Here is a 21,449-nt window from a genome sequence, read left to right as displayed (position 1 = left end):
GGGGCGTGTCAGCCCCGCGGAGCCCGCCCGCCCCGGCCCCTCCTCCGCCGTGCCGCTCTCTCGGAGCCGGGCCGGCCGCCGTGTCCGTCCGCGCAGGTCCCGCGGGCGCGCCGCGATGAAGGCGGGCGGTGAGTGCGGATCTGCCCGCGGGCTCCGCGGGTGCTGCTCTTTGCCGGGTCCTCCTGCGCTGAGGGGCGGCTCCAGAGCGGGCTCTGCCTGCCGGGCGCTTCCTGAGGCGGTCTGAGGGCGGGGGTTAACGGGATATCCCGAGCCAGGGCTGAGGGACCGACGGCGGTGTGGGGGCCGGGCCGGCGGCTGCGCGCCCAAATTCAAACGCGGCGGGGGCGGCGTGGCCCGGCCCGGCCCGGCCCGGCTCGGCTCTGTCCGTTCACCGCTCCCCGCCGGGGCCGTGCCTCAGCCCTTCTGTGACCACGGGGCCCGGGACTGTGGCTGGTGGCTGTGCCTGGGCGCGCCTGGCCTCAGAGCCAAGGGGTCGGGATGTGTATTGTTGGATAGCATCTGGGGCGTCTGTGAGTTTGCAAGGTGCGCAGGACTGAGCAGGAAACCCCATTCAAAAGTAAGAGAAAGTGTTCAGTACTGTAAGGATGGCTGAACGAATGGTACTTGATTGCCCAGAGCGACTGTGGGATCCACATCCTCGGAGCTGCTCAGACCCACCTGGATGTGGTCCTGCCCCGCTTGGCCGGGCGGTTGAGCTGGGTGACCCCCAGAGTTCTCTTGCAGCCTAAACTGCTCTGGTTTTGTGAAGCCACCATTGGAAATGAACCTGTGCCTCTTCCTGTCTGTAGAAATGGAGCTTTCACTGAGTTGCTCGTGTACCCCATTTGGCTGCTCATATAGGCTGAACTGGCCCAGTTTGGGTGTCCATTTCATTTTCATGGCAGTAATACTGCTGAGGATAGTACATTTTGTATACATAAACATATATGTGTGTGTGTATGTATAAAAAATGCATTGAAATAATACTCCAGAAGATATAGTCAATGGGTCTTCCATTAGCACCCCTGGCAGCAACTGCTTGGGAAGATAGGCTTGAGTAGGTTTGGTTGTCTTCTTAATATCTCTGGTTGTGTTCCAGGGACTGCTGTCAGTTGAGAGGGAAAAGTTGGGGCATGGGGGAGGTAGATGAAGTGACAGTAGTGACAGTTAAACTATTTGTTGCTACTGAACAGGGACAGATGAACTGTTTGTCACTACTAAGATGGTCACAGGAGTCAGGGCTCAGAGGGGCTCTTGGTGAAGAGCACTTGAGCCACCCCTTCTGAGTCTCCTGGCTTCATTAACCAATTTGAGCAAACCCTTTCTGTTCTGTGCTCTAGTCTTGTGGCATTATGAGGCATGAGCTATATATCCCTGATTAATGTGTTTGCAGTGTCCTGTGCTGCAGTGAAGAGGTGCTCAAGTGAACGCCTGTGTACATGTGTACTACTATGTAGTATCCTTTTTCCTTATGCTGTTCTATCACTAACTGAGGTGTCCTGTGTTTTTCTGTTCCAGTGGTTCACTGTAGGTGTTCCAGATGTTTTTCTTTCCCTTCAAAGCGAAGGATCATAAAACGACCTCGTGTTCTGACGTTCTTGAACCTCCCGGAGGATGTTCTGTTTCACATCCTGAAGGGCCTCCCTGCTGCAGATATCCTCTCAGTCAGAGCTGTAAGTGCTTCAGCTTCCCCTCTGCTGGGCTCAGTGCTCAGCTCTGCCTCCAGGAGCATGGACTGCACACAGAACAGGCTTCTCATGGCACAGAGCCTGAAGAAACCCAAAGAGTGCCTGCAGGGTTGAGATTTTTGCTATCCCAGGGACAGTTTCACTTCTCACTGCTCAAGTTAAGAGTAGCAGCAGTATTTGACTGCTTTTTGTATCTTTTCTGTGGAAATTGTCCTGCCAGATTACTGTGTCTGAACAAATGGGGTTGGTTTGGCATCTCTTGCCTTACTGGTTATCAGGCAGGCAACAAGTTAATCATAATTTGGGATTAATTTGTTACTTCTCTAAAATAAGATTGCAAAGACCTGTTTTTCTGTTCGTCCTTTTATTTTGGTAATCATTATTTGGTGTTCCCTCCATACAGGTGCACTCACATCTTAAATACCTTGTGGATAATCATTCCAGCGTTTGGGCACATGCAAGTTTCCAAGACCTGTGGCCATCTCCAAACCATCTGAGGATGTTTGAAAGGTAAGTTTTAAACATCAAATTTGTCTGGTCTTTTAGAACAGGATGCTTGAAGGAAGATTAACTGTTCTAATGAGTCCTCAGTGTAATTGGGGAATCTGTGTTGTACAAAGAGGGGAAATACTTGCTTTGGCAATGAAAAAATGGTTGATTTCAGGTCTAAGCTGCTGCTGGTCACTGCTGTCTCTTTAACCAGAGCAGACCCTCTTGCATATACCAAAGTTATTTCTTTTCACAGGCATTAGTGTTCCAGATAGTTCCAGACTGGAACTTAACACACTCCCTAAAACCTCTTTCTGGTGCTGCCATGTGAATGAACAAGTGAGGTCAGGGGCTCCAGAGACCAATCCTGTTTTTAAGTCTAAGTTGGCTTGGTCACTTGTGCAAACCAGTGTATTGAAAACCAGGTGAATTTCAGTAACAAAGTTTGAAAAGGTAACAATAAATCTGCGTCAAAAAGATAGGGAACATCTTTTTATGCATCTGATTTGAAGGGGATCCATTGGTGTCAGAGATTTCTTTAACACTTTTAAATGCCATGATAATAGTTTTGCTTCTGAGTGTCACTTCTTTTTGAGGAAGACCAGTATGTGCACGTCAGTTTGGGAGGAACACGAGGGCTTGATGTTTTGATGCATGTCCTTGAGGGCTCAAGGACCAAACTGTGGATTCTGGTCCTAGGAAGGATTTTAACCCCCAGTGCCTTCTCTGTTTGCCCTTCAGGGCTGCTGAAAGTGGTAACTTTGAAGCTGCTGTGAAGCTGAGCTTGGCGTACCTGTACAACGAAGGCCGTAAGTGTGGGAGCTTGTCCTGGGGCTTTGGGGAACGTGGCATAGCACAAGGAAGTTTTACATTGCTCTGCTTAGGCACTGGCCACAAAGCTGCCACGTGTTCAGTGATGGGGCAGGATATAGCCTGGGAATTCAGGGTTAGGAGTTATCCTCTGCAGACTTGTGATAAATGTATCATAAGGGCCTGACAAGTGACAGGAGGAGCCTCCTGACATAAGGTCCTGGCAAGGCAGTTGGTATTTGCAGAATGAACCCCCCAGCTTAGGTTATGCGTTCCTAAAGCCTGACTGTAGTAAGACTTTTCTTCTTTAGCAACCTCCATGATTTCTAAGGCTCTAAATTACAGAGGCAGTTCAACCTTTTTCTGATTGTTTCCTCTTGTCTGTCTGTCGCTCTGACTTTTTAAGATTTTCTAAGCTTTCTGATGTTTGCATTCTTGTATGAAACTTTCTCACACACTTTCTGTAAACAACTTATTGCTTTGCTTTATTTTATGGAGGAGGAGAAACTTGATGGACTGTTGGTTTGTCCAGTGTCCCTGGAGAGGTGGCACTTTCACCCTCCAATCCTTTATCACCTTTAGAAATCTATAAATGTAGGAGTCAGAAAATAAAGGCTCTCCTTTTCCTGAGAGCAGCAGTGTGTCTGCGTCGTGTTGTCTTGTGTCCTGACTGAATGCCAAGCAGGCATTGTGAACAAACTCCACTTGATTCCTGGCTTTCTCTTTGGTTCAGTGTCCATCACAGGCCATGGGCGTGCAGAAGTGAATGGAATAAAGGCATCTCACTACTTCAGCTTGGCAGAGCACCTGAATGTGTGTGCAGTCCCCTTTATCTGGCTGTTCATCCGTCCTCCCTGGTCCTTCTCTGGAAGCTGCTGTAAAGCTGTGGTCTATGAGAGTCTCAAGGCAGAGTGCCAGCTTGACAAGGTCAGGTTTCTTTCTGCCCTTGGCTTTACCCTATGTCAGTAACTGCATCTTGTTATTTTGGAAAGAATACTTTTGTTTCCCCAAGGAGCCTCCTGTGCTCTTGTTGCTTCAATGACTGTGGCTCAGTCATTTATTGACTTTATTGCAAAACTGCACATGATAGATCATGAATGCTGGGGGCCTGTACTGTCTCTTTGGAGAGGTTCAGTGCTATCTCAGGGATAACAAAACACAGAGAAAAGCAAGGGGGAAGAATGATGGAAAGATAAACCAAAACTGTAGTCTGAAATTACTAGCAAGAATTGCTGTGGTTTAACAATGCTTTATTTTGATGCTTTCTTCAGGCTCAGAAAGGATCTATTCTCCACAGCTTGGCTAAGGTTTTGAATTTCTTTGAGGTGAGCAGTATTTCTGATGGGTTTGGATTTGGGTTTTTTTCTGGTGATGCTAATGCTGTTTACCTTGATTAAAAACATAAATCAGCCAGATGCTCTTTTACTCCTCAAGGGTCCCAGGAGTTTCTGTTCTCATGAGTTTAATTTACTGGTTGTTTAAAGGAACATTATTAACTTACTTTATTGAATTGTACAAACAGTGAAATTAATTTTGGCTTAATCATGGGCTTGCAGTATGTTCAGGTCTCAAAGGAAGCCTTCCAGTTGTAATGCCTAGCAAAACAAAAAATAAAAAGCCTTCAGTGGCAAGCAAGCCAAAAAGCATTTGTCTGGCTGAAGAAAAGCACTAACTGCTCTCAGAGGCTGCATCTGCAAATGGCAGCACTGAGTGGATGGGGAAGCACTCCTCAGAGGCTGAAGGGCATTCCCAAAGGATGGATTCTGCTCTGTAGCTTCAGCACAGTGTTCTGCAGCTTCTGAAGTGTTGAGTCCTCCACTTGTCTGGACAGAAGGAATATCAATATATGTGTTTGGTTTTTAGGATGAAGGAAAAAAGAAAGAATCCCTTGAAATGCTTGAAGAATCATCAAAACAGGGTTGTTTAATCAGTTCCTACCTCCTTTGGGAAAACAACAGAAAAGCTGCTGTAAGTAGTCATTTTTTGTCTCCAAACAACTTTTACACTAACTTCTGAATCTCTTTTATGTGCAAGGAATGTCCTCAGAAAGCAATTGCTGTTCCTCAGAGCTTACCTTCTTCATAAACAAGGAGGGTGCTAAGAACTCTCTGAAATGAGCTCTGTTGCCTTCCTGGGTGTTTGAAATGAGGCTACAAGCAATTGTAGCCAAGGTGCCACAGAAGTTGCTTTACTCCAACTCAGCTGAAGGCCTGAGCACTGCTGGCCATGATCCCAGGGCTCTAGGGAACAGGAGTGGGAGGCTCCTGCCTTGTCATTAATAAATCTGCCAAACCTGTCCCCTTGGAATCCTGAGTGAATGCTCTCATTTCCTGTGAGACCTTGGGCAAGAACTGAAAAAAGGTTCTTAAAAACAGTGCTGTCATGATAAAAAACAGACTTGTTGCTGAAATAATAGATGTACCTCCAGGCAGTGTTTTTCTCTAGATACTGGTGCTACAATTCTTCTGTTTGCTGTGTGAAGGCTGTGGGTTTTTACATCTGTTTGTGTTCCTCTCTAGATGTCAGATCCTGGCAGATACCTTCAAAGTCTCAGGAAGCTACGAGACTACGCAGCTAAGGGCTGCTGGGAAGCACAGGTAAGACTGAGCTTTCCCAGTATTGCAGTCTTTATTTGGTCCTTTCTGTGCTGCCATTGTAGGTTTAAATTTCTCTTTTTTGAGGGAGGACCAGCATTGCTGAGTAATGTTTTTATATGCATGTCTGTATCTACTCTGCAGACTCTCTTCTTTGGGAAATTGCAGCACACCAGTGGCAGAATGGAGTAAAGATGCATTTTTTGATGGACTTAAAAGACTGGCCCCAAATAATCTGTGTGCTCAACATTTAAATCAAACTAAGAACTACTGCTTCAAGTAGTTTGCTATCTTCAGTGTTTTCAGCAGGAAAAATAGAGGACTATCCTCTGCTGCCTTAGTTTGCAGTTGGTAAAATAAGCATACTTTCTTTTCTGCTCTCTCTACTACAGATTGCTTTAGCCAAAGCTTGTGGGAATGGAAACCAACTAGGATTAGAAGCAAAATCTTCCAGGGAAATGGTTTCTCAAATCTTTCAAGCTTCCCTTCCTATCAGCAAGCAAAGCATCTTCACTGTGCAGAAAGGAATGAATGAAATAATGAGGTAGGAACTTGGATCCAGGAACTTGGGTCCCACAGCAGAAACTGTTCCCTATTTCCCTGTACATCTCTACAATCCTTCTACAATTTCTCTAGGCCACCTGTGCCAGGGCCTCATGACCCTCACAGGGAAGAATTTCTTCCCAATATCCCCATCTAGCCCTGTCATCTGTCAGTGTGAAGCCATTCTCCCTTGTCCTGTCACTTCAGGCCTTGTCCAAAGTCCTGTTGACTCCCTTTTCCTGAATAAACACTTGTGGCAGTGTCACCTGTATTAGGCTGCCCTTTATCCTTATGGATGAGTTCTGTATCCTTCCCTATGCAGACCCTGATACATTCCAGTTGCTCTCTCACATGTAGGGCAGCTCCACCACTTCCCCTTGCTGGTATTGCTTTCCTTAAAAAGTGCATTACCATCCATGGCAGCATTCCAGCCACATGGGTGTCCCAGTGTGGCTCTGTAATGGCAATGGGGTCAAGGTCCTGTGACCACACACACATCTCCAGCTCCTCCTGTTTATTCCTGAGGTGTGTTGGTGTGCAGGGAGGGCATGGAGCAGGCAGGTTTTCCAGGAGGGCTGCAGGAGGATCCACCACAGCCACAGAGGGAGTTGGCTCTTGTCTTGGGAGGCATCTCAGGAACACTTGTCACTACTCTGCTTGGCCTGGCTCATTCTCCAGTTGGATGTCATGGTGTGGGACACCACTTCCCAAGCTCTTAAGTCTCTCTTTCTGTTCTAGGTATATCCTGGTGGATTGGCTGGTGGAAGTGGCTACCATGAAGGACTTTTCTAGCCTGTGCCTTCACATGACAGTGGGATGTGTGGACCGTTACTTGACGCTGAGACCTGTACCTCGTGCTCGGCTCCAGCTTTTGGGAATAGCCTGCATGGTCATTTGTACACGGTGAGGATTCTGGCTGGCGAGCAGAGGTGGTCATTATGATCTTCCAAATTCTTTCCTGCAGCTCAAACTTCTTCCCAAACCCCATCCCTTGCTTGTAATACTGGAAAAGCTCTTTGACTTTCCTCTACTTTGACTGCTGTTTTACTGTGTTTACATACAAACACAGATTCAGTAAATGAGGCAAAAAAAGTAGTTCCTTGAAGGTTTTTTCTTATTTAAACACATGATCATGGTTGTGGATTGCTCTAAATGCATTCCATCAGCAACTGGAGTCTTTGACACCATATTGGCATGAGAAAGCTGAAAAGGAAGAAGAGCAGCAGTGTTCCATAGCTGAGCCTGTGTACACTCAGATGAACTGCATGGTGTGGTGGAAGATTGTATTTCTCTGTTAATTGCCTTAATATATTGCATCTTAACCTAGGAGGGGCTTCAGAGATGAAGAATTAGGATCAGAGAATCACAGACGGGATTGGGTTAGAAGGGACCTTAAAGATTGTGTCATTCTACCCCCTGCCATGGGCAGGGACACCTTCCACTATCCCAGGATGCTTCCAAGCCCCTCTAACCTGGCCTTGGACACTTCCAGGGATCCAGGGGCAGCCACAGTGTCTCTGGGCAATCTGTGCCAGGGCCTCACCACTCTCACAGCCAAGAATTTCTTCTGTATTAGTAAGAACATTCCAAATTAGGAATGTTCTAGTAGGTGGTTCCATCTTCCAGGTGCAATAAAGAGCTGCAATTCCTTCTTTGCTGGTCTACCTGGGAAAGTACCTTGTGAAGTTGTTTGACTCTGGTCATTGTGGGTGCAGTTATCTGCTGTAAGTGCACAAATTCCCTTTCTGCTGGGGCTAACTTATTTTACATTACAGTTTCATCAGCAAAGAGATGCTGACAATACGGGAAGCTGTGTGGCTGACAGACAACTCCTACAAGTATGAAGAGTTGGTCAGAATGATGGGCGAGATAATTTCTGCCTTAGAAGGAAAGATAAGGGTGAGTTTGGAAAGTGGATGGAATATTCCCCCCCCTTGGGCTGCTGTTCAAATCCAGCTGTAGCAGTTCCTATCTAATGAGTTGGGGGTTTAGGTCAGTGTTCTCAATCAACTGTGGAGCCTGTGCATGTCTCAGCATGCAGACACAGAACCCTCTGCCTTCTGTCGAGATTAAAACTTCAGTTTTAAGAGGCCATTTATTCTATCACTGGAGAATGCATCAATGTCAGTGAAGTAATTAAACAAAAAAGCCCCAAACAAATAAAACCCAGCACCTGGAAACAGCTGTTCTGAACACTTTGCCCTGGTCTTGTATTTCCAAGCTCTGTTCTCCTTTCTGCACTAGATACCCACCATTTTGGACTACAAAGAAGTTCTGTCAAGCATCGTCTCGCTGGAGAGAAGAACTCTTCACCTTTACAGCTTCATCTGTGAGCTGTCCCTCCTGAACACGAGCCTCAGCATGTATTCCCCAGCCCGGCTGGCTGCTGCTGCACTGCTGCTGGCCAAGATCCTGCACGGGCAAGGTAACCCATCTTACCTCAAGCAAAGACTGCTAGTCTGCCTTCTCTTCTAGGGAGACTTTTTGGGGGTTTTTGGGTGCTAGTTTGTCTTTAGGCAAGATGTCCCAATCACTTGGCTGCGGGAGGTGGAGAGAAGAGTGGAGAAGAGGGTGCCAGGTATAAGAAGTCAGAATGAAGAGCTGAGTTCAGCCTGTTTGGTTGTATTGGACAACCCAGCTGAGGAAAGGCTGGGAGAATTGGGATTGTTGAGCTGGAGAAGAAGAGCTTCAGGGTGACCTAACTGTGGCCTTCCAGTACCTGAATGGAGCTGACAAGAGATGTGGACAGAGTTTATTTACAAGGGCCTAAGGAGACAGGAAATGGCTTCCCACTGCCAGAGGACAGGGTTAGATGGGATATTGGGATGGAATGTTTTTGTGAGGGTGGTGAGGCCCTGGCACAGGGTATCCAGAGAAGCTTGGCTGACCCTGGATCCCTGGAAGTGTCCACAGCCAGGCTGGACATGGTTTGGAGCAAGCTGGGATAGTGGACACTGTCCCTGTCCATGGCAGGGAATGGGATGAAATGGGCTTTGAAGTCCCTTCCAACCCAAAACCATTCCACGATTCTCTGATTCTATTTTACCTCTTAATAGCAGTGATGAACTAGAGCATTAGTATCAGACTATGCAAGCTTTGTATTTAAATGAGACTGAAGATTTCTATTGTGAGGTGTAACATTAGTTAGGTAGATAAACCTATCCTTAAAGCCAGCTGTGAACATGAACGAACTGTGGACAGATATAAGCTTGCAAATATCATGATCCTTATCTTATTTAAAAAAAATTAAGCTGACTCACTACAGAACTACTACACTTCATGAATATGTAATTCAATATATTAATATGTACTCTCTTCTCCAGCACACCCCTGGACCAGCCAGCTGTCTGAGTGCACTGGTTTCTCTCAAGAAGACCTCTTGCCCTGTGTGCTGAGCCTCCACCAAAAGTGGTAATGGGACTCTTTTTTTGGGACTTTTTTTTTTTGGGACTCTTTGAGGGGACACATGAGTACTTAGATTGCAGCTCTGGCATCTGTACAATCAGCCCTTCCCAGTGAAGTAAGGGCCTTTGGTTAGCTGCCTTGCTCTCCTGCCACAAGGCACTAAGGTCCAGTTCAAGGAGAGCTGTTCTATTTCTGCCAGCTGGTCTGGCCCTGGGTCACAAAAAAACAGGGACAGAAAAGGAATTAGATGCTCATGTGCTTAGAAGCCACCAGGTGTCCTGATGAAGTCGCTGAAACACCAGCTCCATTAGCACTGAGCGACCGGGGAAAATTACCGAACTAAAAATTACCTAACTTGGCTGGTTTTCTTAATACTGTTTCATATAATCCATTTTAACATAGGGGTTTCAATCTTTCTTTGCAGCTTCCACGATGATGTCCCAAAGGATTACAGGCAGGTGTCCCTCATGGCAGTAAAACAGCGATTTGAAGATGAGCGCTATGAAGAAATCGGCAAAGAACAGGTGGGTGAGCTGTGGCTGCATCTGCTGCTGCCTGACACCAGAGCAGAGCTGCTGTCCCATGTGGCAGGCTGTGTGAATAACGTGAGAGTTTAAAAATTGAGTTGCAGGGACTCTTAACTGATGTTTGAGTGCCTGTGGGAAGAACTCACTGGGATAGATTTCTCCTAGAAAATAAAGTGTCCCACTGGCTATTTAGTTCTCATGAATCTCATGGTCTCATTCTTACAGGTGCTTTGATTTTTTTTTAACCTATTTATTTATTTATTTAATATTTTAGGTTATGAGTTACAGCCAGCTCTGCTCATTGTTGGGTGTGAAACAGAAGGACCCAGACCCGAGTCCCTTGCATAGGAACGTAGTGGAAATTCAGACTTTCCTCAGCTCTCCCTCTGGAAAGAGAGCTAAAAGGTGAGTATAACTCATGGCTGTCAGCAGCTCTGAAGATCAGCCAGAGCCTTTCCTCCTCTATGGTACCCTGAAGTTTCATTCCTAAATACAATCCATTTTCCTGTCACCGTCTTGACATACCTATTAAAAGAGCTGGAAAATACTTGGTTTTTAACATGTGATTTCTGGGGTGTTTTGCTACAGGAGGAGGGAAGACAGCATTCAGGATGACAGAGGCAGCTTTGTAACTACACCCACAGCAGAGCTGTCCTCCCAGGAAGAAAGTCTGCTGGACAACTTCCTTGACTGGAGTTTAGATTCCTGCTCTGGTTATGAAGGTGATCAGGAAAGCGAAGGCGAGCGAGAAGGAGATGGTGAGCAGTTTATTCTTATGAAAAGCAGCCAAGAAGATTAAACCTGTCTTTTCATTTTTGCTTAAAACTGTTTCTCAGGCACCAGATGCCTAAACTTTCAGCTGAAGACCAGGTGGAAAACTCTTCCCCTTCCCCTGTGGTTATAATTGTTAAACTCTCTCAGAGGTATCTATCTGTTCTTTCTCTGCAGTGCTTCAGAACATGATGAGGGGTTTTGTGTTTGCTCAGCGTTTCAAAGTCAGGCTGTTTTCAGTGCACCAAATGTGATCAATGAGCCACTGTCTTAGAAACACTAATTAGTGACCCTGGGCGTGGCTGCTCATTTTCTAACAGCTCTTGGTACCTGCTCAAATAGTCTGAGGGAAGAAAAGATGCTGTGTGAATAGAGGGTGAACCCAGTGCCCTGCCCTCCAGGTGTAAGCAGACAGAAGGCTGACTCTTGCTTGGCTTTTTTCTGTTTTACTCTGTGCTGAGTGCCTGCTTGGTTCCAGATGGGGACAAACTAAGGTTTCTCTTTTCCCATCCTGCAGTGACCAGCCCCAGTGGGATCCTGGATGTGACAGTGCTGTACCTGGACCCTGCAGAGCACTGTGGCCAGGACTCCAGTGATGAGGACAGTCTGCCCGAGGAGTGGGATGGCTCTGGGGCACCCCACAGGGAGGGGGAGCTGCCAGGGGCATATCTCACCCCAAGGAATCCCAACCCAGAGGGGAGCTCAGGCTACTCTTCTGTCAACACTGCCAGTCCTACATCTTCTGTTGAAGGCAGCCCTGGAGCTCCTCCCAAACCTACCTCAGCACTGCCCCACGGCAATTCCATGAACAGGGAGCCCTGCCAGCCCCATTATCTGCACAGGAGGCAAGTCAAGAGAAAAAACATGGCAGAACACACTGAAGAAAGGCTGAACTTGGCCTTCTTAAGCCTCTGATTTCTTCATGCTTTTAACTTTACCAGGATTTCTAGAAACTGTATTTCTGTTGCTGTCGTACAGGGATGATAGTGAATAATTGTAAATACCTCCAAAATACCTTCCCTTGAACCTTGTCTATCTTGTACAGCTGGGCTATTTCCTCCATTCACAGCTGCCTTTTCATGTATCCCCTATTGCCTGATTCTCTGCTAAGGTTCTGCTCTCTCTGAAATTCATAGCCCAGTTTTATCATCCCTATTTAGTGATAGAAAAGAACTGTCCTGTCCCTTGCTTTCTCTGAGGCCTGGCACTATGAATGAAATGAATTGGTTCTCAAGTTTCTGAATGTAACACTATGCTTGAATCTTCCACTTGAAACACCTATTTTGAGGTTGTGCTGCCTTTTTACTGTGTCCAGGTCTCTCTCAGCTCCCCTCTTCTTGTCTATGGCATTTGCTGCACTGACACAAGGTTTTTATTAAAAACCCCCAGAGGTAAATGAAGGCTCACTGCAGGTCTGAGCTGCTCTCTCACCTACCTCTCATATGGTTTAAACTCCATTTGCCTCTTCTCTTGTTGCCATGTTTACCTTACCTGAAAAATCCTTCTGTGCCTTAACACATAGGAATTGGAATACCAAGGTACAAGACTTCAAAAAGATGTCACTGAAGCTAACACTGGAACTGGACTCCAGGACTGTTTAGAATTTACTGTGGCATTGGCAACAGTTCAGCTACACACAGTGTAGTGTTTATTGACTGGTTTTTTTTATAAAATTGTTTTGTTAGTAGAGATGGATCCTGGTGTTTTCCTTCCCCTCATTCCCTGGCCTGAGGCCTGGAGAACTGCTGGGATGAGGTCAGGGTTTAGCTCTGAGCTGGGTTCTGATGGTTAGGTTGCACTGCCTGAAGGCTATTTACACAAATCACCCTCACAACCCTACAGCAGCTCCAGAAAGGCCTTGAATCTGCCAAATAAAGAACAGCAGCCTTGGGTACTTGTCCACAAAGTTTATTACAAAACCATGTACTGCCACTCCCATTCAAAAGAGAAAATCCCTGATTTAGTTTTCCTGGCTCACAGTGGCTCCATTCCAGTTCTCCAGCTACTGCTTCCCCTGATCTCCCATGCAGGAGTGTCTTCACATTAATTTGGTGCAGCAGCAGCTCAAATTTCAGCACTGGGTCACATTAACATGGGAAGAAAACACTTATAAAAACCTGGCATTCTAAAACTGGTAAAAGTGAAAATATATCTGGGAAAGGCCTCACTGCAGAAAGCTCTGAACTCTTCCTTGATCTGAAAAAATAAAAGCAGAAAAGGAGAAGATGAATCAGTTTCATTCCTTCCCAGGAGGAGGAAATTAGGTGAAGAGCTGACTCTGTGCTCCTGTTGCTGGATGCAGAGCCTTGGCTGATGCAGCCCTACACTAAAATGAGATCTGGCTCTGTATCAAGCCTTACTCTTTGAGGTGCCTCATGGCTAAAATAGCACCTGGGCACTAAAACCAGAACTACAGGCTGCTTTCTGAGAGAGAAAAGCAAAAACTACAAGCCAGCACTTCAGATATAAAAAAAGAAAAAATTACCAGATGGCCTGAGTCTGCAGCCCTACAGCCCATTCAGCATTTGCTTTATTAACCCTCATATCCCTTCATAGACAAGTATTTCCAGAAAAACTTGAGGAAACACAGGCTAAGCCTGGCTTTGTGTAGCGCTGGACTGGTTTCAGTAGGGAATGACATGTCAGGAGCTGCTTTCAGCTGGAGAGATGTCACAGCCCAGCCTGCTCTGTCCTCCCCTGCCTGTGGCAACACAGGGCACACAGAGGAGGTGCCAGCACTCACCTCAGGGCACCACTCTGACATCCACGGAGTCGTAAGCTGAAGCTTTCATCTTCTCCAGTGGCTTCCCAAAGAGCTGCCGCAGGGCTGTGTAGTCAGGCTTCTCCTCGTACTCCAGTGCCAGCACCTGCTCCAGGTAGTTCTCCAGGGCATCTGCAAGGAAAGGGACTCATTGGAGCAGCACACAAACTCCAGCTGCCAAATGGCCATTTCAGGCTGCTTGTCCTGCAGCCAGCTCACCCACCTTCCCCAGGCAGCTGCAGAGAGAAAATCCAAACCAAGGCTAATACAAAGCTCAAAGAATTATGCAATAAAATAGAATCACCAACTGGTTTGGGTTGGAAGGGACCTTGAAGCCTATCTCCTTCCACTCCCCTGAACACTTTTCAGGCATGGGACAGCCACAGCTTCTCTGGGCAACAAAATGGGATGGGGAAGTGCCCTCTAGCCACAGACATTTCATTTCTAAACCCACCAGCACAACTGACCCTTCAGCAAGGCTCATGAAGGCAGATCATGGAAAGCAGCCCTCATTCTTCTGTACAGAAAACAAGGGACTTGTTCCCAGCCTGCAGGCAGTTCATGCAATGCTTGGTCAGCATCACCACTGGAAGCCATTCTGGACCAGCACTCCAGCACAGAGAAAGTTCTGGCTTCAGGTACAATCAATCCTCCATCGCTGAGTCCCATTGCCACTGAGAGCAAGCCCATACCTGGAATGGATCTCTGCCTGAAGCATAGTTGGAGAAGGCATCTCACATCCTTTCTGTACCTGGAATAGTCAGCACAGAGTCCTGTCAGAAGGAGATGCAATGGAGCAGGCACCTGAGCACCTGGCTTTGACAACAGGGACAAAAAAAAAAAAATCCCCAAAAGGCTGAATTCAGCTGGCTGTGTTCAGGGTGAAGCAGAACTGGGGGTTCACCAAACACCCTGGAACCAGGCTTAGACTTGGCTGTGGGATTTACCACATCCCAACAGTGTATTGTGACCTGAGGATTTCAGTCACAAAACCCCATCACTGCTTTCTGCTGAGTATTTCCCAGAAGAAGAGATGATTTCTCCTACCTTTCTTTCTGTTCCACCACAGCTTTTACTTTGTCCAGCTCATCAGACCAAGGCAAAATGCCACAGAGCCATTTCAGAAGACAGTAGCCCAGAGATTCCAAGTCACTCCGTCGAGATGGTCCTGACAGGAAACATGAGACATTCACATGTCACTCATGAAGGGGCAGAAGTGAAGAAATTCAGGAGCTTCATGAGGGTGTGCTCTGGGGTATCAATACTCCTGGGAGCCTGCTAATATAGTTCAGGAATCACCTCCCAGCATCTGAAGGAAGAGTTCCTTTCCTGAACACTGTGAGAGAACAGTCACATCCCAACCAGGAGAAGGACAGAATTTGGCACAGGCTGCCCAGGATAGTGTGGAGTCTCCATCCCTGGAGGGATTTAGAAGCCATGTAGATGTGGCATTTGGAAACCTGGGTTAGTGGTGACCTTGGTAGTGCTGGGTTTACAGCTGGACTCAATCATCTTAAAGGTCTTTTCCAACAAAAGTGATTTTGTGATTCTGTGCCTTTCCAGCTCTCATTGCTTCAAGGTCAGAGCAGAGCCTGCTGCAAGTCTGTTTTGGGCAGGGATCCAGTCTGGCTTGGAACAGATCCCTGCTAAACCAGCACGAAGGGCTCTGTTTTCTATTCCCCACACGCCTGCAGCAGCCAAGGCTCCAGATGGAGCAGGAACATCCCTGCTGCAATCACTGAATGACCTGGCAAGTCCCAACACAGCAGCCATCAGGAGGCAGGAGTGAACAGCCCAAAGAGGAACCCAGTTCCTGGTGCATGTGAATGCCTGGAAAGCAGCAAACCAGCACAGAGCCTGAGCTCCAAGGAGCACCACCACAGGAGCAGCCCTATCATGTGTCACAAACCCAGACCCACCTGTGCCCTTGTGGCTGTCCAGGCTGATGAATTCCACTGTGCCCTCGTGAGGGGTTCTGCTGCCCTCGCGCCGAGCCACGTGCTTCCCCCCGGGGCAGTAGCGGAACGCGAAGCCATAGCCAGCGAGGGTCACCTGCAGGGCAGCACAGAGCACCCACCTGAGTGCAGAGCAGCCCCCAGGGCTGCCCCACAGCTCATGCTTGAGCCCTGTCCAGCCTGCTCTGCTGCCCTGCCTAAGGCAGGGACCTGGAGGCTGCCTTATCCCAAGTGACAATCCCACCCCCAGTGCCCTTCCCTGGCAGCACTGTTCCTGCTCCCTACCTGGGTGAGGTCTGCTGGGTTCAAATAGATGTTCTCAGCAGTGATGTCCCCATGCACATACTCATTCTCATGAATGTACTCCAGGCAGTCTAGCTGGGAATAAACAGGGGGAGCATATCAGATCCATGCAGGCTGCTGCAGCACCCTGGCTATCACTGAGCAGGACCTTCCCCAGCTCCCTGCAGCCATGTGGATGAGCACTATAAACACCACGTCTCACAGCCTTCAAGTTCAAAGGTCAAGGTTTTCTCATTCTTTTTATCCCAAATTCTTTCAAGGTGACACAGTGCTCAAAAGATGCTACTGAAGTTTACAGCAAGTTTGCAGACCCCACCCAAGCCCCTGGAGCAGCTTTAAAACACTTCTGGGAGATCCAGAAGGAAGTCTGGACTTTTTTTCTGAAACAGTCCCTTGGGAAGGATTGGTTCTCCACATACCACACGAATTGCAATCTGAAAAGCTGCCTTCTCCCTCAGCAGGTGCAGGCCATCGCTCAGGACTGACTGAAGAGATCGCCCCAAATCAGAGAACACCAAAAACCTGCAGGAGAAAAGGGCTTTGCACATGGCAGTACCTACCTGGTTTGGAGACCCTGAAACAGACACTTGCCAAGTATCCACTGGACCCCATTTCAACTCCAAGCTGACATGGGCAAACACTTCCTTGACTTTTGATAAGAGAAAATGTCTTATAAAGGAGACAGGTGTGCTCATCATGTGTTGCAGACACACAGCCTGAATCTCTCTCCCCTCTGTGTTGTGTCAAGGACCAAAATAAGGTGTCCCCAGCCTGAAGGGCAGCAGCAGCAAAAGCAGTAACTTCACCAGCAACACAAGGACTGAAGGAAACAAAGTAATGCGAGGCAAACCATTTAAGACATGATAGGAGCAGAGCATAAAGTCAGGAGCCCGGGGGGCAAAGACAAAAGGACTAGTGGACAGCAGGCAGAGGAGAGGGAAAGCCAGAGATGCTCAGACAGCCCAAGAGCTCAGTCACCTCACCTGTAGCTGTCTGCATGCAGTCCAAAGCCAACACAGTTGGGGATGCCCAGCAGCGGCACGGAATGCCACTTCTTCCACTTCTCCACTACAAGAGAAGAGGACAGTGCAGCAGAGGCTGCTGAGGAGCTCCAGGAGGAAGGAGCTAGGGAGGCTCCTCCTCTGAAGGTCTGCTCTGCCCTGGAGACTGGACAGTGGTCTCTCATCCTGACTCTGTCCCCAGAATTCCAGTCTGATGTGTGCATTGGCAAGTCAATGAATATAGCACTGTAGAGCAAGGATGGAGCAGGGAAGATTCTGGGAATATCAGAGCAGGCTATGGCATGGGATTGCTCCAGGGCTGGGGAAAACAAGGAGAGGGGAGAGAGAGAGGGTGAGGGACAATCAGATTTTTACACTTCTCCCAGAAGTGTAGATTTGACATAAATTCTTCCATCCTTCCTGCCTACATTCTCTGGGCAGCTTTGCTCTTGCTCAAGTTGTGAGATCAATGGAGTTGATACCAGAGAGCTGCTAACAGAACCACCCATGGAAGAGGGACAGAAGAGTGAGCCAAGGTGAGACAGGCTGCAGCTCCCAGACACATCAAGACAGAGTGAGGAGCACAAGAAAGCTGTGCTCACACTGCACTGTCCTACAGCACACAGACTGCTGGGAGAACTGGCATTGACTGAACTCCTCAGCACTCTGGCACTAACCAAGCAGGGGATTAATTTATCCTAGCCTGGCCTTCCAAGAGATTCACATAACTGAAGAGAGGGAAATGCCAGTTATCCTCAGTCCTTGCCCTCGTAAGAAGCACCAACCTGTGCCTGCCTTTGCAGCTCGCTGGAAGAAATTCTGTTCATTGTAGATCCTCCCATCTTTGGCATCCTAAAGGGAACAGGGAGGAGCGTTACTTCAGCCACACGCATCCTGCTGGAAAGGGAAGCTTGGGTAAGATTGCTATAAGACCTTAACTACTCACTTTAAAAAAAGCAAAGATCAACTAACAGAGCTGAGAGTAGAGCTCAGGTGTCTTGGTTCCCTATTTAATGCTGCCCCTAAACAATCACATCAACTCTGAGTATCAGCACAGAGTAGGAGAGGGGTCATCTCAGGTTGGGCCTTTCAGCAGCCCATTTACAGCTGCCTGAGGGTTAACAACAGCCAGGCAGTGCAGCCCAGGCACAGCATGGAGAGAGCTCTGGTCCCACAGCTGTTATGTTAACGGGAGCCAGGGGTGACCTTCTTAGCCACAGCAGGGATGAGGGCATTTCTACAAACACACAAGTCTCTACAGAGAGCTGTAACATTTATTCTAGCTGTCAGAAAGTACAAGAAAGTGAGATAGGAAAGTCTGTATCAGTAACACGTGAGGTATTGCTGTCATTGAGTGACCTCAACTGCACACAACTGAACAGCGTCTCGGGAGGAAGGACCACAGGTTCTGCTATTTGGTCAGCAGCTGAGGCCAGACAGACCCAGGCAGGCCCATCAGTAATATTGGTAAACTCCAATACAGTTTCCACTCAGAATGTCTGTGTTTGCCTACACACACTTATCTATTCAACACTAACTCAGGACAGTTGCTATCCAGCATGGGAGAAAGCAGTAGTGCTATTCTACCTGGCTGGATACAAAACTGGTATCAAAGACAGCTGGAGGAACAGCAGGCTGCAGACACACAGACCGTGTCCCAGAGGGTATTTCACTCTGCATCCTGCCTGTGAGCTCATGTGGGTCATCAGACCCCAAAGCCAAAATGCTCTCATGTGCCATATCACACTCCGCAGTGCTCAGCACACCACCAAGCAGCCAAAAGAAAAACAGAGAAGTTGGGAGTTTTGCCTACAGAAGTGATTACAGTTTCCCACCAACTGGTTCTAGTTTTGTGGCACTTAGCAGACTTTTCTCATCCACACTGCATTCCTTCTCCATCCTCTTACATGTCTCCTCTGACAAAAGGCAGAGGGATTATCTAAGTGCATGCAAGAGCCCCACAGAGCCATCAGTCAGCACTGGCCCTCCTACAGATCAGCAACCCCCAGGAGCCACAGTAGACAAGAATAGTCTTTCAGCTACTGAAAATCAATTGACTGAATTTCCACGACAGAACAGCCGTTACTGGAAATAACACATTTCTAGAGAACCCAAGATATTGACAAGTACCTGGAAAGCTGGCTTGGAACTCCAACTATAATTCCTATTTGATTTCAAAGTGTGCTCTGGCTTTACACAGCCTGGCTCTCACACAGCCTCAGCACAGCACCAAATTGCAACCTCTCCAGTTTCCCCAGACTTCAGCAGGGTGTGTGCACGCCTGCCATAGAGGAGAAAAGTTGGTCCGACATTCCCAAATCAAAATCTCCACCCCATAGCACCAAGTTCAGTTCTGCAGGTTCCTGAGCCTGGTCAATCAAAGCAGCAGCCTTCTATGATTAAGGCTTTGGGGGTTTTTTAATCCTCATATCCATTTTCTTCATACCTTTAGCAGCAAAGCCAAATGAAATCCCAGCACAACACCCTCAGGAGGTTAGATCCATCTCCTAAGTTAGCAGGGGCCTCTCTGACCACTCTTTCCAATTCCTCAGATACTCTCAGCCAAACAGGTCAGGACACAGTACTCTATGCACTATTCCTTACCCAAACAGATCAAAACTCACAAGTTTGAGGGAGTAGCTTTGCTTTTGAGGACAGGTTCCAGATGCTGACTGCGCTGTGGAAGGATGGAACAGATGTGGTTACAGGAGCATGGAAAAGAGGTTGTGCATCATTAAAGGCAGCCTGTGCAGCTGGATTAACTCATCCTCTGCTTCTTTCCCTCGAGCTTTTCCCTCTGTGACAGCGCCTTCCCAGACCACTACAAGATAATTCTTACCTTGCTCCAGGAGCTCAGCACCCTGACATGCAGTGCAGTTCTGCTTAAGTCACAGAAGCATCTGGGCAGGGCTACAGTATGGGGGGGCTTTGAGGGGTATGTAAAGAATAGATCATTAGTAGAATCTCAAAGGCATCCCCAAATTCATTTGCTGAGCACTCCCTCCAGCTCACTCCATGGTTTGACAAATCTGTAAGGGATGCCAAGTCCCTCTGCTCTGTATGGATGTTAAAGTTATATGTGGTTTCCCTTCTCCAAAAGGATTTGCACCCATGACTTGGCTCAGGGCAGTTCCTCTTCTCATGCTCTTAAAGCGCTATCCACAGGTCAACTGCTGCTCATCACTTAAAACCTACTTCTATGAAAGCACCCTCCACTACTGGTTTTCCTTTTTATCACATTTTTTTAAAACATAGATAGATGCTCAGACTTTGTTATGCAACAGCTTGAATAATAAAAAAGAAAGTAAAGCCAAATCAGGCAAAAGTTGGTAATGGAAAAAATTCCTCCTGAACAGTTTCCAAATTAATGAGAGAAGATCAAAAACTCCCCTTTGGAAGTTTACAGCTAGACTGAAAAGATCCGCACTTACTAAATGGCTGAGAAGCAGCCTGTGTGGTGTGGTTGCTTTCTTTGGCCCCAAAACATGCTGAGAATTGACATTTAGTGGATATTGACACCACTTACAGCACAGGAACTCCTGCACTGTGCCAGCAAATAGTTTTGGACCTAAAAGAACAGAAAGAGGAAGTGTGGCCCCAGCGATGGACATGCCATAATAACAGAGCAGCATGGCCTCGGATTGGTGTTATGCTGGTGGCAGAGCGGCTGACAGGCAGATGCCCAGTGAGGAATGGCTGGAGCTGTGCCAGGGCAGGGTTAGGTTGGATATCAGGAAAAGGTTCCTGAGCACTGCCCAGGCTCCCCAAGGAATGGGCACAGCCCCGAGGCTGCCAGAGCTGCAGGAGTGTTTGGACGGTGCTGCCAGGGATGCCCAGGGTGGGATTGTTGGGGTGTTTGTGCAGGGCCAGGAGCTGAACTCCCGGGTACGTGGGGATCTCTTCCAGGTAGGAATATTGTATGAATGACGGATCCTGCAAGCCTGCGGGTCACCGCCAGCCCGGCGACACCGCAGTGTCACCCACTCCGTGGCCTCCGGGGGTTTCGGGATGTCCCGACAGCTGTCGCCGAAGCCAGAGCCGGGGACCCCCCGCCCCTCGCTTCCCGGCCCGCTCTGCCTGCCGCGGGCCCCACAGTACCTTCGTACACCAGCCCGCAGTCGCCCTGCTCCAGCAGCCGCACCAGCCTCCACCGCCGCCCGCCCTGGTCCGTCAGCACCGTGTCCGCCGGGAGCGGCGCGGCCGGGCCGGGCCGGGGCTGGAGGCGGCGGGGCTGGGGGCTGGCGGCGGGCTCGGGGCCCGCTCTGCGGGCTCGGTGTGCTCCTCGGGCGGCGCGGGCAGCCTCGTGCCGCAGGCCGGGCAGAAGCGGAACGTGGGCTCCACGGCGAGCCCGCACTGAGGGCAGAACCGGTCGGGCCTGCGGGACACGGACAGCGTCAGAGCCCGTCCGCCGCCCCGCTCCCGCCGCCCCGCTCCCGCCGCCCCCAGCACCTAGGGGAGCCGCCGGACAGCTCCGCCCGCGGCCGCTCCGGGGTCCGTGTCCGCGTCGGTGTCCGTGTCGGTGTCCGTGCCCCTGCCCCCGTCCCGCGCCGCCCGCGCACCCCCCTGCCCGACATGGCCCCGCCGCTGCAGCCGAACCATCTT

At 48.6% G+C, this 21,449-nt stretch overlaps 2 protein-coding genes across 3 annotated transcripts; one reads left to right on the top strand and one right to left on the bottom strand.

Annotated features, from left to right (window-relative positions):
• Window positions 1-6: 6 nt before the first annotated feature.
• CCNF (cyclin F) lies at window positions 7-12,514 on the top strand. Of its 2 annotated transcripts, XM_039732038.1 has the most exons (18): window positions 7-128; window positions 1,519-1,673; window positions 2,092-2,198; window positions 2,919-2,986; window positions 3,721-3,914; window positions 4,259-4,312; window positions 4,851-4,955; window positions 5,507-5,584; window positions 5,974-6,125; window positions 6,863-7,027; window positions 7,900-8,023; window positions 8,369-8,549; window positions 9,448-9,535; window positions 9,954-10,053; window positions 10,331-10,461; window positions 10,645-10,814; window positions 10,893-10,979; window positions 11,345-11,479. In XM_039732038.1, the coding sequence occupies exons 1-17, from the start codon at window positions 116-118 to the stop codon at window positions 10,958-10,960; spliced, it is 1,953 nt and encodes a 650-aa protein (XP_039587972.1). In that variant the 5' UTR covers window positions 7-115; the 3' UTR covers window positions 10,961-10,979; window positions 11,345-11,479. The 2 variants fall into 2 exon arrangements, with proteins under 2 accessions (XP_039587972.1, XP_039587971.1); XM_039732037.1 differs by lacking the exon at window positions 10,893-10,979 and having other exon boundaries at window positions 11,345-12,514.
• A 205-nt stretch (window positions 12,515-12,719) lies between these two features.
• VRK3 (VRK serine/threonine kinase 3) lies at window positions 12,720-21,434 on the bottom strand. Its single transcript, XM_039732039.1, is given in 13 exon segments — window positions 12,720-13,023; window positions 13,571-13,720; window positions 14,281-14,339; window positions 14,636-14,756; window positions 15,508-15,640; window positions 15,829-15,921; window positions 16,266-16,368; window positions 16,830-16,914; window positions 17,633-17,699; window positions 19,472-19,524; window positions 20,946-21,068; window positions 21,071-21,222; window positions 21,297-21,434. Coding segments are annotated over 12 exon segments (1,263 nt in total). The 5' UTR covers window positions 21,422-21,434; the 3' UTR covers window positions 12,720-13,023; window position 13,571.
• Window positions 21,435-21,449: the final 15 nt, after the last annotated feature.

This window comes from Passer montanus, unplaced genomic scaffold, assembly GCF_014805655.1.
Source record: "Passer montanus isolate IOZ18808 unplaced genomic scaffold, ASM1480565v1 scaffold8, whole genome shotgun sequence".
Classification (NCBI taxonomy): domain Eukaryota; kingdom Metazoa; phylum Chordata; class Aves; order Passeriformes; family Passeridae; genus Passer; species Passer montanus.
This window is presented reverse-complemented; position numbering and strand designations above follow the sequence as displayed.

Coding starts and splice junctions, on each gene's coding strand:
- CCNF (XM_039732037.1), top strand. Junction 8,550..9,447: donor CAAGATCCTGCACGGGCAAG/GTAACCCATCTT, acceptor TCTCTTCTCCAG/CACACCCCTGGACCAGCCAG. Junction 9,536..9,953: donor CTGAGCCTCCACCAAAAGTG/GTAATGGGACTC, acceptor CTTTCTTTGCAG/CTTCCACGATGATGTCCCAA.